The 16,240-nt window shown below is 23.8% G+C and overlaps 1 protein-coding gene and 1 long non-coding RNA gene across 2 annotated transcripts; both read right to left on the bottom strand.

The window, feature by feature from the left end:
* Positions 1 to 2,810: 2,810 nt before the first annotated feature.
* Positions 2,811 to 6,405, bottom strand: LOC145835180 (uncharacterized). The gene is made up of 3 exons (XR_014369837.1): positions 6,276 to 6,405; positions 5,765 to 5,831; positions 2,811 to 2,955 (listed from the first exon to the last, which is right to left on the bottom strand). It is a non-coding gene; the product is annotated as an uncharacterized LOC145835180 (long non-coding RNA).
* Positions 6,406 to 7,039: 634 nt separating this feature from the next.
* On the bottom strand, positions 7,040 to 11,420 carry LOC145834762 (uncharacterized). The gene is made up of 2 exons (XM_082942272.1): positions 11,034 to 11,420; positions 7,040 to 8,321 (listed from the first exon to the last, which is right to left on the bottom strand). The coding sequence occupies exon 2, from the start codon at positions 8,167 to 8,169 to the stop codon at positions 7,108 to 7,110; it is 1,062 nt and encodes a 353-aa protein (XP_082798398.1). The 5' UTR covers positions 8,170 to 8,321; positions 11,034 to 11,420; the 3' UTR covers positions 7,040 to 7,107.
* Positions 11,421 to 16,240: the final 4,820 nt, after the last annotated feature.

The raw sequence follows: 16,240 nt of genomic DNA on the forward strand, positions 1-16,240 counted from the left end.
TTTCTCACTGTCTATAAAGATGATAAAGTCTTTCTCACTGACTATAAAAATAAATAATGTTCGATACATTTTTTAACATTTTATTATTTTTCTGCAATCTGAAGAACTTTGTTCATTAAAACAAAAAAATGTAACGTTCATTACGCTTTTCAGGATTGGAATAGTAAAAATGTTAGTAGCCTATTTTATACCTGAGGTAAATTTTAAAAAAGTTTGAATTTTAATCGAAAAATCAAAGTACAAACTAAAACAAAGCAAACAAAATTTGTTTGTTCAAACTAGTTTTAAACATTAAAAAAGAAGAAATTTTTATTACACTACTAATTAATTTTATTTCCAACTTTGTTTTATGTTTTTTTTTAATTATAAATTAGAATTTGACGCTACTTTCATCATAAAAAGTACAAACAAAAAATAAATAAGTTTTAGATGACATAAGATCAATTTTTCTAAGCACCTATAAACTTATTAAAACTAGTGATTTTTTTCTATAAATATTGGCCGTTGTTTTTATTAAATCGCTCGCGTTTATAATTTTTAAATTTATTTGGCTTTTATTAAAAATCATCTAATTTTAAAAATATTAACATAACTTAAAACAGAAAAAAGCAAAGCTAAAAAGTTATTTTCACAATCAACAACTGTGAACTTTAAATAAAATATCTTAAATCAACAAACTTAACTACTAACTGTTTTTGAGAACAAAACTATAGTGTTACTTACTAAATTTAAAAACAAAAAAATCAGTATCTCAATTTAAAGTGTTTGTAATTAAAAAAAAATCTACCGCACAAAAAATTCTATACCTCTGCAACCTCAACAGTTGCTTGTAATCTAAAGAGCTGGTTAGGTCTAGAGTTTTTTTTGAGAGCGAGTTATGCTCCCAGAGTACAGAGGGTCACCTTTAAAAAGTTCTAGATTCGTTAAAATTTATTAGAGTTTATATTACAGTTTAAATATAAACTTTAGCCTGAACACTTAGTAGCTGCCTATGTTTCATGCGTGCTGATTTTTAAGCTTAATTTCTTATAAAATCCTTAATATTATACACTTAAATTCACGTAAAGTATATTACCTTAGAAGAAAAATCTACTTAAATCTACATTATTAAAATTTAAAAATAAGTTTAAAAAAACCTTTAGACTACATAAGTCTAATGAAAACATAATAAATTACAATAATTTCATTAGAAATATATCTTTAATGCTTCTTTAGTTAACTATAAAGAAGCTACAAAATCATAAAAAAACACACAAATAAATACTTTGTTGATCTGCAATTGTTGTTTTAATTCGTATATTTTCTTAAGTTTTTGAAACTCATGTAACTTTAGTATCATTATAGCAACTCTTTTTGTATTCGAAAACTTATATTGCTAAAGCTTACTCGAAACTTTTTGAATTTAAATTACGTCTTTAGCCATAAAAAAAAAAGTGTTTTTTAAATTTTCTTAATTTTATGTTCGGTTTCTGTTTATTTGTAAATAGTTTAATTAGTTTCTAATTTAATTTTGAACACTTTCTTGTACAAAACGCCCTAATTTTCATACTTTAACATAGTAAATATTAAATTTTATAATCTTTTTTCTTGCTTGTTATCATTAGCTAAATCACATTAAACTAGATACGCTTGTGATATTTTCATAATGGTTTCAAGAAGATGCAACTCTGTTTTATATTAATTATTTTTTTTTCAAATAGTTTAAATGTTCTTTATAACTTTCTATAATTTTTTTAATACCTTTAGTAGCTTGTGCCTAAACTACAACTTAATATCCATAAAAAATAGTTTTATAATAACTATTTTTATTTTCTTCAAAATTTAAGTCAAACACATTCTAAAGACAATTATTATGTTTAAAGTATTTTAAGTAAAAGTATTTTAAGTATAAAAAAAGTATTGTATGAAGGCTTATACAGTTTTATATAATAATATAAAATCTGTTGTTTCGATCGCAATAAGTAAACACAAAAGTATATTTTTATAACAGTAAAGTTTTAAGAAACTTGTTTTGAACATTTCGTTTCAAAATCGTAATTAATTAATATATTACTTAAAAATAAGCTCACATTTTAGTAAAAGCATTAAATCTGAAAAAAATTAAAAAAGTCCTGGACAAGACGTTAAAAGGTATCCGTGGTGTTCGACTTGATAAGCAAAAAGTTCTTTGTGCACCAGGTTCTAGGGCCAAATATTTTGAGCTTCTTTTTTTTTTGTTGTTCAATAAGCTATAACAAAAGACATATTAAAAAACTATTTAAAAAAGTTGCTTTGACGCTGAAACTTAATTTTGCTTTTTTATTTAGAAGATAATTCAAGTTTTGTAAAAAAAAGATACTATAGGTTGAAGCTAAGTAGGAGTATTTAAATATTATAAAAACTAAATCATATAAATAATTAAATACTATTTTATAGCAAGACAGACGACTTTTTCCATTATAACTTTTATATAAAATTTAAGAGCTTTCGGAACTCACTTACACTAAACACTCACAGATTAGTTAAAAATAATATAGATAGAAAATAAATACTTAATAAAGACAAAATTAATTAAAACGATATGAAATTAACAAAAATATATTTTTTAAACAAAAAACCATAAAAAAAGGATCATTTAAGTATGTTAACAGTTACTATTGATCCTTTATCAGGACCAAGCTGATTATTTAAATTTATTTGAAGTTTTTTAATTAGTAATAAAGCTTCTGTAGATAAAAGATCATTATAAGAACTGCACGTTTTAATGATTTCAAAACAATTATAAATGTCATTATAATTTGTACAATATGCACAGTTCTCAATATGTTTAAATACTGCACTATTAGTTGGAGTCACATTCTCTTTGATTCTTACAAAAAGTTGTCTTTCAATCTCACCAAAATATTGGTTGTTCAGATCACCTGGACACGTAAACTTGTAGACTAAGCAACTTTGATACACACGATTTATTGAGTCCTATAGAGAGAAATATTTAGTATCTATATCTGAATATAAAAAAATTACTATACTATTTAATAACATAAAACCTCTGCTAAAACGTTTTTAGCTATATGTATAAAAAATTACCATATAGTATACTAAACGTTAAATTTAAAAAAATTTAAAACAATGTACTAAATATTAGTTTCTTTTAAACAAATGTAACATTTTAAAAAGCTTTTCAATTGTTTTAACTTTTTTGTAGTACACTAAGAGTACTTCGATTGATAACTTAATTTATGTTTATCTGTATATTTATATGTAATTATATGTAATATATGTAATTTAAGTACATGTAAAAAATAAAACACACCAGTTATTTTGTTAGATTTTTACTTAAAAAAACAACTAAAAACAAATTTAATAAAAAAACAGTTTCAAAAACTTACTAAACCTTGTAAGTACTAATTAAGATATTATATAGAGCTATTAAATACCCTTACAGATAACTCCTCTTTATTTTAAACTAATGTTATAAGTACTTTGATCTAGAATATTCAAACTACATTAAACTTTAAGTCTACATTTTTGTTAAGGTTTTGTTTTTCAGATTAAAAACAAAAATAGCGATAATTCCATACGTAAATTTAAATTTAATAAAGTTATTAAAAGAGTAAGTGTTACTTTTATAGGTCTTAAATTTAAACTAGGACGTAGAGTAATCTTTTTTGTTGTATCTGCAATTAGTCAAACAAACAATAAAAACAATATTTATCTTTATTATTGACCTATTGTAAGAACCACTAAAAATATAATTTTTAAACAAAATAAAAAAAGCATTTTGGTAAAATAGCAGAATTAAAGAATAAATTTCAAAACAGAAAGATTTCAAAACAATTTAAAGTTATTAGATCAGCTTGAAAAATTACTTTTAAATATCTTATAAATTTCAATTTGACTTTCATTAAAAAAAATAATGCATTTTTTAATTCCTAAAAAATTATTTTTTGTTGATTAATTTAATCTGTTTAGGCTAGTTGTGAAATTTAGCATGTTCAACAAAAACGTACTATGAAAAACGTGTCAATTAGAGTTAATTTAATACTAAAGTTAAACTTATAATTGTGAACATCATCTAAAAAAGCTTCATTGTTAAATTTTCAGAACTAACAAGACATTTTTTTCCTTAACAATAGAAGCTTTACTTTTAAGAGTTACAATTTTTTGACATTTAAAAATTAGCATATTAATGTAAAGTATATCTGCTTCTGAAACAGTTGGTCCTTTATTTTTTCAATATATTTTTTTAATGTTAAACCTGCAAAAAAGTTTAATGAAGCAACAAAAGAATTCAGTGTACATTCTTATACAGAGTTTGTTTACTTTTTTCTTATAATATTTTTATAATCTTTTCTACAAGCATTCATTACATTAAAAATCAATTAATAAATAAGTTTATTTTATGTGTGGGTAGAATTTTTTTATAACTGTTCAATATTTTTTTAATTAAAGTTAGTCAACACTTAAGATTTCATACTAGTTAATATACTTATTGTTTCAAAACTTTATTTTGCAAACTATAAAGTAGCTGAGATCATTTTGTTTGTTTTCTAAAAATCAAAACATACAATACTAGTTAATATTATAAAGATTAAATAAAAACAACCAAAAATTGGGATTTAAACATCTATCATTAATCATAAATTGATTTATTATAAATTACATTTTTCCTATAAAAAATGTCTAAATATTTCAAAACAATCATCGGATTTTGATGAAGAATATTATAGTAAAAGTTTACAAAAATCATATTTTTAACACTTCGTTTTCAAACTACACGTTTTTTTAATTTTACTTATATTATAAAAAGAAAAACAGATAATGATTGGTATAAATTTAATTATTCCATCTTAACTTTATCATTTTTTATGTCTATTTTTTTTTCTATTGATAGTGCAGTTAAGTAAAAACTTAGTTTAATATCTTTAACACGAAATGATAACTATCAAAATTTGTTTGTTGTAAACTTAAAAAACGCGTGTAATTATGGTATAATTAAAACTTTTTTTATTTAAACTCAAATTTATACTAATACAAAAATCAATTAAGTTTAAAAAAATTATGATATTTGTCACCATTGTTGCTAGCTCAAGTTGTTTAACTTCAAAATTTTCAAGTGGTTTTAATTATGTCATTTTTGTTGTAGGGAAATACTCAGCTAGGACGAAAATATTTATACTAAAATAATATTACATTCTTAAACTACACACAAATAAATCATTTATTTAAATTATTTCTTTATTCAAATATGGACTTTAACTTTTTTATTTGAATTTAAAAATTTTTAATATGAGTAACCAATTAAAAACATGAAAAAATGCTTCTTTTAAACCTTATAACTATAAAGAATAAAAAAGCTTATCAATTATTATGACTTTGAACGCTTTTAAACTTAATTATATAAACTGTTCAATAGTAAATTTAAAGTATCTTATGAAATTATAAGTTAAATTATTATAAAATACAAAATTTATTTTGTCAATCATGCTATAAATAAAATAACTTACTTTTCAGTATCTTTTTATTTACTAAACAAAAACCTTACTCCTAATAGCAAATTTTGCTCAAGTATTTTACATTTAGTATAAAAAGGTTAAAGGTGTATTGTAAAGTTTTATTTTACAAATTTTTTATAACACTATATATGGTAGGTTCCCCATTTTAGATTAGAACAATTTATTTATCAATTTTTTTAAAAATTCAATTATACACCTGATTCAATAATTATAACACAGTCAAATTTTTTTTATCTTAATGTTTAAGTAAAAATGTATTAACTACTTACTTATACTTTATCCTTCTGTTTCAAAATACACTCGTTTTTGTTTACACCATTGTTAGATTTTGTTGACCTAGAAAAAATAATTTTAAAAACATTGTCAAATACACTATCAACTAAATATAAATTAGCATAAAATAATGAGTTAAGCTCAAGCTAATAAAAAGATTAACAGTTTAGCCATGCTAAAAGTACATGCAAGCTTTATTACTTTGTTCCACTTTGCCTACTAAGTATAGAGTACTATATACTAACTTCAAAATTAAACAACATAAGATAGAAGTTTAATTATATACTATGATAAAAAACAATTAAGTACAAAAAAAATAATTATAATTCTTGAAAATGCTTTTGAAAATTTAATTAAACCATGTTTTTAAATTAATTTCAATAAACCCTTTTTAATTACTACTCGTTCTATCTGGTATTATGTTCCAAATAATGTTATAATTAAAAACTTTTAGAATATAGAGCTTCAAAACAAAATAAAAATGCTATAAATAAAATAAGATCTAACCTCTAAGATTTTTTTCTTAAAGTTTATAGCATTGTAAATTTCAAAGATGCATGTACGTACTTAAAAAAATTCTTTGCATTTTCCTTCCAAGTTTTTTAAACACTTTTGTTGAGAAGTTTTGCTCAATAACACTAAAAAAAAATTCAATGCACCTCTATAAAACTAATAACTTATGCTACGCAGTATCAATTTAAAAGCAATATTTTGAATTTAATTGCAGGTAAAGTAAAAACAAACAAAACAAAGTTAAGTTTCAAAAAATATTAGTTATGAAGAAATGTTATGACTTACTGCTACTAAATATAAACTAAAACTTGGCATGAACAATGCAACAATCAGTATAACATAATTAAATTCTATTAAAAAGTAGTTTAGATATTAAAAAGAAAAAATATCATATCAATTTAAGTATCAGAAAACTAACTATTGCACAGAAAGTTTTAAAAAATAAGCTTAGATTATTAATTTTAAGAATGAAAAGTGATTAAACAGATGTAAGAAACATTATATATTTTAAATTTGTTTCAATTAATTATTTTTCATACATTAGTTGAAAACTACAGATTAAACGTTACGTAAAATAAAATAACAGTATACACCTAAAAACAATACGCATAAATATATACAACACAGACAACTTAAATATTAGAGAAGTGCAAATAGTAATAAGCCTAATTTTAAGATACAAAAGTATAACAAAATTGACTCAGTTGCATATCATACTGATTTTTTCATAATAGTAATGCACAAGGAAACAACACAATTAAAACAATTTTTGATTAATCTAAAGTTTTAACTTGAAGAGTTATAGTTTGCTTGAGGTAGAAAAATTTCACAGTGATATATTTGTGCTGTCTGAACTTTTTGATATATTTTTACCATGGTTTTGTTCTTTGCTTGTTTCTAGCTCTGCATCAAACAATTTTAGATCCCCTTCATTGTTTAGGTGCCTTCTGATTAATTCATCAATTATTTTAGGATTTTTCTTGCACTCATTTTTGTACTTTCTTTTAATTTCTTTGTCAGTGTGGCTCTTCATAATGTCACTCATCATGCTAAAGTTTGAGCCACAACACAGCAAAGCCTCATAAAACTTTTCTGTTTGAGATTTACTCCATTTGCACCTTTTACTGACAGGGTTTACTCTAAAGCTGTTTTGATTAACTGGTGGAGCTTCTGTTTGGTAAGTGAGTTCTAACTCGGTTTCAGGAGATACAAACCGCTCTTCAACAACTACAATGTTTCCACTACAGTCTAATTCGAGTCTTGGTGCTAATAATGAAGTTTGTTCAACTACTTTTTTTTCTAATGGCTTTTCAGGACTTTTTACACTTTTATTTTTCAAATCATTCTCTTTTTTCTTTAATCCTAGCTCTTTACCACTTTCTTCTGGTGGGTTTATGTATAGATAATTAAGCAAGGTCAACTGGTCCTTATTTGTGTCTGGCCATTTATTACTGTTATTACGCTTCATTTGCTCCAATATATTAAAAAAATGATATTCTGCTTCTTTTTTGTTAATATCAACTTTTCTACGTTTTTTAGGTATCTTTGATGGAGCTGCTAGATTTAAAGACTGAGAATTGTTTATGTGTGGATAATTGTAGTTAAAAAAAGAAGATTGGTTATTATGATATGGAAATCGATTATCATAAAAGTATAGTCCAGCATTCACCATATCTAAAGGTGAGGGCTCAGAATTAGAATTTAGCATGTCAGTAAAAGTTGGTTGATAATAAGGCAGTGAATGGTTAAAAAACGAGCTAACACCATGTGCTTGAGAGTAGTAAACATTTTCAGGGTAAGGACTACTGCTCAAAAAACTAGAGTAAGGCGAATTCGAACTGTAGTGACCAGAAAAAGAGTTGCTGTTGAACGAACTTGGTAGATTCATTTTTAATGTGTTAAAATCATTTATTTCAGAATAGTCATTTTCTTGGTAGTGTAATTGACGTTGACTAGAATCATTGTAGTTGCAGTTTAATTCTGTTTGAATATTTGTTTCACATGATTCAGTCTGTGATCCACTATTTGATTCATGGATGCCTGTTTAACAAAGAAAGTTAAGCCTTTTCATTCAAAAATAAACTTTTTTTCAGTTTATATAGTAACACCTAACAACATTAAATTGACAAAACTAGTAATTTTTCAATTGTTTTTAGGTAAATCTAGTTTAAATAATTTAAGTAGTAGTAATTAAGTCATGCATATTTAATATAAAAATATACTTAATAAAAAGTATAGTAAGATTTGAAGGTGTTGGTTTTGTTAAAAGTTATACTTGTTATCATTTTTATATTTAACTTATTTTACTTGTACATTTTTTGATAAATAGATTTAATTTTCTTTTTTTCATTCACTAAAAAATATTATATGTAGTGTAAAACTAAGTTGTGAACAATTTAAATAAAAATAAGTGAGTTAGTTTATTGTAGTTTTCATAGGTCTATGGATTTACTACAGTTTCTTGTACTATGTTGCTGATTATATTTAAAACTATACTAAAAGTTATGGTTATTCCTTTTGCTTATATACTGTAGGCCATTTAACAACTAAAAATATATTTTTTTAAATATTTAAAAGCACTAAAGTTTGTTAAATGTAAAAAAGAACTTGTTAGGATAATGTTTTAAATATGAATTCTGGTGGTAACTCTTGATGGAAATATAGTTATCTCTAATACTTTAGTGTTCTTTTTTAGCAGTTTTCTTAAATCTAGAATAAAACAAACTACAACAGTTCTACAAGTAGTTATAAAGAAAACACATCCCCTTAATAATGAACCAACCTTAGATATTACTAAATACCAAACAAACAGTTTGATTTAGATTTTTTAAATAAGGCATTCTATCAATTTATTACTCCACAAACAATACAACTGATTACTTATCACAAAAAAAAACTGTTAAGTAATACTGTGCTTAAAGGGGTGCCAAACTGTAAGTTTTTAGATTATAAAAATGTTTTTTTTTTTTTGAGATATAATTAGTAAAGTTTAAAATTTTTAATGCGAAAATATAAAAATAAAATCTATAGTTTCTTATTGTCTTCTATTTTCTAAAAATTACAAAAATCTGTTTTTTTCTTCATTTCTGAGGCAATTAGTCTGAAATACTTAGGAAAAGTTCCTGGTAATTTATGAATAATTTTTATTGTAACATTTAAAAAAAAAAAACTATGATCAAAAATGCAACAAGAATTTATTAAATAAAAATAATCTTACTCAAAACTTCAAAACTATGATAGTATTGTTAATTAAAACTGTATTGAGATTGTTTGAGATGGATTGCTTAAATTGTTAAAAACTATAGATTAGCATAGTATTTTTAGTTCACCCACAAGGACATAATTAAACTCTCTCACTTAGTACCTTTATACCTCAAAACTTTAAACACTACTTTAAACACTATAAACAATTAAAGCATGAATTTTTTTTTAAACTAAAAATATTTTAAAAGAAATGAATTATAAAGTAAGTTCCTTTCTCTTTCTATGACCTCAACTTATACATTTAATTGTTTTTGGTTAAAATAAGTTTTTATTTCATTTGTTCAAAGTTTAAAACCTCTAATCAATTGATAACTATATAACATAGTAGTACCACAGATGTTTTGGTGTTAAAACTTTATTTTGACTAACGGCGTTTCACTGCTCTCAAATAAATTTAAGAACAGATCTACGGAGTCTATCAAATATTAATACGCATTAGAAAAAAAGCATGTATAATATTTATGTGAGTAGTAATTATAAACAAACTTTATGGTTTAAAAACAAACTTTGGAATAAAAACATAAAAATATAAAATTGTCTACAAAAACTACAAATTTAATAAATGCAAGTACTAACCTCAAAAAAACTCTAAGAATAGGCAAGTTTTTTAAAATAAAACAAAAATTAAGTTGTGCAGAAATGTTACGTCATAATAATTTTAACAAACTAATCAATAAGTTTTCCAGCTTAAAAACAAACTATGCAGCAAAATGTTTACAAAAATTTTTGCATAGTTTGTTTTTAGCAGGAAAACTTATTGATTAATTTGTTAAATTCATTATGACGTAACATTTTTGCACAACTTAATTTATGTTTCTTTTATAAAAACTTGCCTATTCTTAGAGCTTGTTTGAGGTTAGTACATGCATTTATTAAATTTGTAGTTTTTGTAGACTATTTTATATTTTTATGTTTTTATTCGAAACTTTGTTTTTAAACCATAAAGTTTGTTTAGAGTTACTACTCACATAAATACTATACATAATTATACATGCTTTTTTTCTAATGTGTGTTAATATTTTATAGACTCCGTAGATCTGTTCTTAAATTTATTTGAGAGCAGTGAAACACTGTTAGTCGGAATAAAGTTTTAATACAAAAACATCTGTGGTATATATTCTGATAAGCTTAGCTTATCAGGATCTCTAGGATTTAACGCCTTATAATGTTACATCTTATAACATAGTAGTATTAAACTCTAATGAAAAAAAATAGCAAAGTATAAAACATAAATCCAATGTCCATTTGTAAACCAATAAGCTTTTAATATTTGTAGAAAACCATCAGTGTCTTATTTCAAAATTAGATAAACTTAAAACATTATACAAATTGAAAGCTTTTATTCATATACATAAATACTAATTTTCTACTATTTTAAGGACAATTAGAATAAAAAAATTGATAGACTTTTGAAAAATTTTCTTGCTAAGACTTTTATAAATAAAAGTATTTTTTAATAGTTTTAGATAAAAATTAATCGTAATTTACCTAGGTGAGCTGTTTCATTGGGTAAACTTTCAATTCTAAAGTTGTTTAGAAGAGTTGAACTTAAAGTTTCAGCATTTTGAAGCTCTGGAATTGAACTTAAGGATGTTGCTATTAAATTACATGGTTGTATCTTATTCACTTCATCATATATTACATTTAAAGATGTTTTTGAAATAAAACTGTTATCTTTTTGGAGTTGTGTGTCACTTTTTGACACAACAGTGTTTTTTACAAGTTCTTTTTGACTATTTAAAATTGAAACATTATTACTATCTTCACCTTTCAAAACTTCAGTATAGTTATCATTTTTAAACAAATTGCTCTTCTTATTTTTTAAGGAATTTATAATTGAAGATTTAATTTTCACTTTGGAAACTACAGGTGCAAACTTTTTCTTTCTTTTCATACTTGAACTATTTAGTGACAACAAGCAAGCTTAGAATTATTAGTTTGACAACGGGGAATTACATATGTGTAACAATGTGTAGTATTTGATAAAATGTCTTATTACGTGTTTTAAAAAAAGTATTTTTTACTTTCTACCGTTGCCACAAAACATCGGGCAAAAAAGTTTAACATAAATTACTTTGTAACCAAAAAACATATAAAAATATAGATAGATCTAAAAACTTTTTTTTAACTTTTACTTTTATCTTAAAAGATAAGTTTTTAAAAAAGACAAAAACTCTACAAAAATATAGGTTTTTTTTTAATGAATAAGTACAACAACATTCGCTCTATTTAAAAAAATCAATACAGCAGTTTAAGAACTTTATAATTTTCATACAGTTAAAAAATATTTGGCTTTATTTAAAAATGCATACGAAGTACTACTACTCTATTGATTAAGATAGTAAAACTTTTAAAACTTCTATCAAAAAAAATATTTTAACCAACCTGATAGTATTAAAAATGTTTATAATTACTAGAACTTATCAGTTTTAAACTAATGTGTGGTATAAACTTCCAATAAATAAGCTTACGAACACCATAATATTAACCTGTTGAGTGTAAAAGCATATTACAAACTTAAATTAAGAACTTGTTGTCAGTTGTTCGTTATGATTTTAACTGGTCAAAACCTTTAAAGTACAATCAAGAAACTATGTTTAACTGCAACCCAGGATATGTAGTGTACGTGGATTTTTTTTGTTAACTATATCAAGTTTAAATAGTTATTATGTTAAATCAGTTTATTCGCTTAAACTAATTATACACTACAACTTATTTTAATAAAATGTTTTTATTTCACTTTTTTAGACCGAAAAACAATTAAGAACATAAAAACAGTTTTAAAACAAAAACTTTATTTTGGTTTAGTACTTTAGGTTTTATACTAAAAAGGATCAGATGCAGCAATGGGTTGAATTTCCAAAGTGTGTCCTATTTTGATTTTGCAATTTAAATTAAAAAACTATGTTACAAAAAAACTTAAGTTTAAACAGTTTTAATGTTTTTTGTACCTAGTTGACAATTCAAAACTATTTAATTCGAATGTTCCGGATTTGGTTTTATTAAGTTTTTTTTAACAGTAAACTTTTTGTATTATTAGAGTGATAAACTAAAAAGCATTAGTTCTTTACTATATTTATACAAAATAAATTTTAACTAGTTAGTAGTTTTTAAATTTTAATAATTACGTTTGTGTTCAAAATTTTAACAAGCTTTCCTAAAACAGAGTTTTTTATTCATACATTGAGAGTGAAGTATAGTAAACATACAAACAATCAACAGTGACCGCTGATATTTCATAAACAACTATAAAAAATACCTGATATATAAAACTTAAATGCGTATAAAAACTTTTTAAATATTTATTTATCGTAATTAAAACTTTTTTGCATATAAAAAAAGTTGTTAAAAATTAAGGAAATGAAATTTTTGTTTATGTTAATTTTTTTTCACTGTACTTAAACTTTCTTGTTATTCTTTACACCAGGGTTTAAGTTATTTACATTACCACGACCCTCGGTAGAAAAAAAAAATCGCCAACCTACTCGGAGATCGGTAGTAAAACCTCAAAATATCTAATTCAAGTTTCAAATCTCTTGTAAATTGTCCCTCAGATCGTGTTTTCTTTCAACTCTTAATAGTTATTGCTCCTTACTACCCTAATAAAGTGTTTTAGTACTTGAACAATATTTAAAATCAAAAATAAAACCTTTTTTTTTTGTTTAGCAAGAAAAAATTTTGCTACTAAAATAAATCAATTTAACGTTTCTGCTGTGTTTAATTTATTTATCATAAGTTGAAATACAACAAGTTAGCTAGATCCAAAAAGTATTAACTATATAATGAAACTGGTTTTAATGTAAATATTGTTTGAAACTATGAACTAAATCAAGTTTTATACCCTTTTATCAAAAATTGTCATATACTTAATCTAACTTTAATTAAAAAATAGCAATATAAAGTTTTTCTTATTGAAAAAAATAAAGCCGTTTTTTTTTTTTTTTCCGACTGGATAGTCTTAATCAAAATAAAAGTTATTTTTTGTACTTTACAGCTAACTACAAAACAACTATTCAAAATATAAATTTAAGCGTTTCTTAACAAAAGATCCTTGCGAAACAAGCTCACTGGAATATATAATAATAACAAGTTATACAATAACAAATGTAATAAAAGAAGGATACTGTATAATTTGTTATTATCTACAAAATATAAAGTTGATAAAACCTTTTGATGATAAAGTAAACAATTATAATGTTAAAAGGTTTCATATTACTAAAGTGTATTTTCAAAGTTTCTGTGTATGTGTGTACACTGACGTTTTTTTTTTTGGGCTAAAGTTACCGTTTTTTTTTCGTTTTTTCAAAACTAATAGTTTTTATTAATATTCAACTAATTAAAAAGTTTTATTTGTCTTATTGTTTCATTTGATAGTTATAGTTTAATTTTTTTTGCATAAAATTATTTTTTAGTTTCAATACATTTTTTAACTATTCATTTTTAATCTTTGTTATTTTTACTAAAGTGGTTTTTATTTATTTGGGAGTTAGTTTTTACTAAGATGCTTATATATTAGTAATCTTAATTTGCGTTCATGGTCAAGATTATTTCTTTGACACTTTGTGCGCTTTTTTTTTAATTGTTAATTAATTACTTACGTTTTTTAAATTAACTAATAATTAAGAAGCCATCAATTTCGATTTCAGATAATGTTCACTAAAACTTTAATATATCACTTAATTCTTATGACTAAGTTTCAGTTTATAGTTAACTTTAAGGCTTAAAACTGTATTTAACAATACCTTTGATGTAGAATACATAAAAACAAACATAAACTTATACTAATTTTTATTTTTCATACTCTTGTTTTATAATTTCTTTTTTACACAATAGAAACTGTTGTTAAAAATCTAAAAAAAAAACTATTTATACTTATGTATTATTTATTTATCCATTGTAACATCTCAGTTGCTAGGTTTCAGCCAATTATATACTACTAGTTTTTTAATTACATTATGCTCTTTTTTATCGACCAGTAAACTTTTAAATTTGTGTAATAAGTAGATGCTTAATAAATTTAGCTTTGAAGTCAAAATTTACAAGCTTTAATATAAATTCAAGTTAAGATAAATTGAAAATGTTAAGTCAATTAACCATTAAAGCAAAACTAGTTATAACAGTTTTTAAATGCGCAAACATAAAGTTGCCTAAAGTTCAAAATATTAAAATAATGTTTCAATTAAGTAACTTAAAAAGTAAATTTGAAATTAGATTCCTGTGAAAGCTAAAAAATATTTTTTTTAAACTTTTACCATGATTTAGTCTTAAATAAAATTTTTAATAAGTAAATTTCAAGGTAGAGTCCTAGTAATAACCATGTAAATATTATTTATTAAAAAATAATGAAACTTTTCAATGTAGGCATAAATTCAAAACAGTTACTGCTCCAGTCATGGTTGAACTTGACTTTTTGTTTATTTTTTACGTGAACAATGAATGGGAGCTCATGTCATCTAGATACTCCTGTACGCCGCAAGCGGATGAAATATTTACGAATTGTGAGGGCGATCCGACATTAGACGGTCATCTCAGAACAAAGCATGAAAACAAGCTGAGCTTAGCAAATTTGAGCTATGAAGGTTCAAAATTGTACATAATGAATCCAAACCATCATGACTCGTATTACCCGTATGCCGGTTACTTTCTGGAAATGGATCAGAACTCAACTACCAGGCAACTTCTTCAAAGATCAAATGATCTTTTTCCTGCATCAAAGCCCCTAGTAGTACTGAAGTTGTTTTACGTAACAAGTCCTTGAGTCTTCAAAACTTCGTAAATATAGTTGCGAGCCGTTTTCCTAACAAAGTTTTTCTAAATTTCTTGTGTTTTATTGATATGCTACGAACATATGTATGCATCTCACTGCTTATTTTTAATCGTAGTAGTCCGTTGGTATATTACTTTAGTTTGCTATTATAAAATAAGAATCAAATTACGTCATGTTTAAAGTTTTGAATTTAGTTATTTTGATGTACTAATTGTTTAATATGCTCCTTAATAAATCTCCACAAAATATAAATCCTGTTTTTATTTTGAAAGTATATTTTTGTTATAATAGTTTATATATATTAAGTTAAAGAAGCGTAAATTTCATTACAGCTTAAAGAAAAGTGATCAAGCTAAAAAAAAAAATTAAACTTAGTCTTATATAAAATACCATCCTCGAAAACACTGGCGAAAGGCTACGAAGCCGAAGCTTGGACTCTCGTATGCCGTGAGACAAGCTCAATCTATCAGAAGTTTGATATAAAATAGTGCACATAAATAAAGAACATATACCAGAAGATATTACAAGCTAAAAAATGAATAAAACAATATTTATTTATTCTAATTGAATTTGTATTTAGTTACGGTCAAACCAATGTTTTACTAAAAGCACAATTATATTAAAGTTTTTGAAGCTCCTTAACTAAACACAACACAATAATATACAAATTTAAATACAAAGAAAAGTTAATAATTATAACAACATCTAGCTTACTGTTGAAACTTTTCTAAGCATTATATTTAGTATAGAAATATAGTGGCTATTGAAAATATTTCTTAACGAACCTTTTTGCAATGATTTAACGATTAACTTTTTTTTGACAAATTTTTTTGTGTCAATTACGTTTTATTTGTAGCAAAATTTCTTTAATAAAATCTTTTAAATAAACCATTCTTTTCTTAGACATGTTATAATAAATACTTCGAAT

Source organism: Thalia democratica, chromosome 4 (assembly GCF_965202585.1).
Source record: "Thalia democratica chromosome 4, ktThaDemo2.hap1.1, whole genome shotgun sequence".
Classification (NCBI taxonomy): domain Eukaryota; kingdom Metazoa; phylum Chordata; class Thaliacea; order Salpida; family Salpidae; genus Thalia; species Thalia democratica.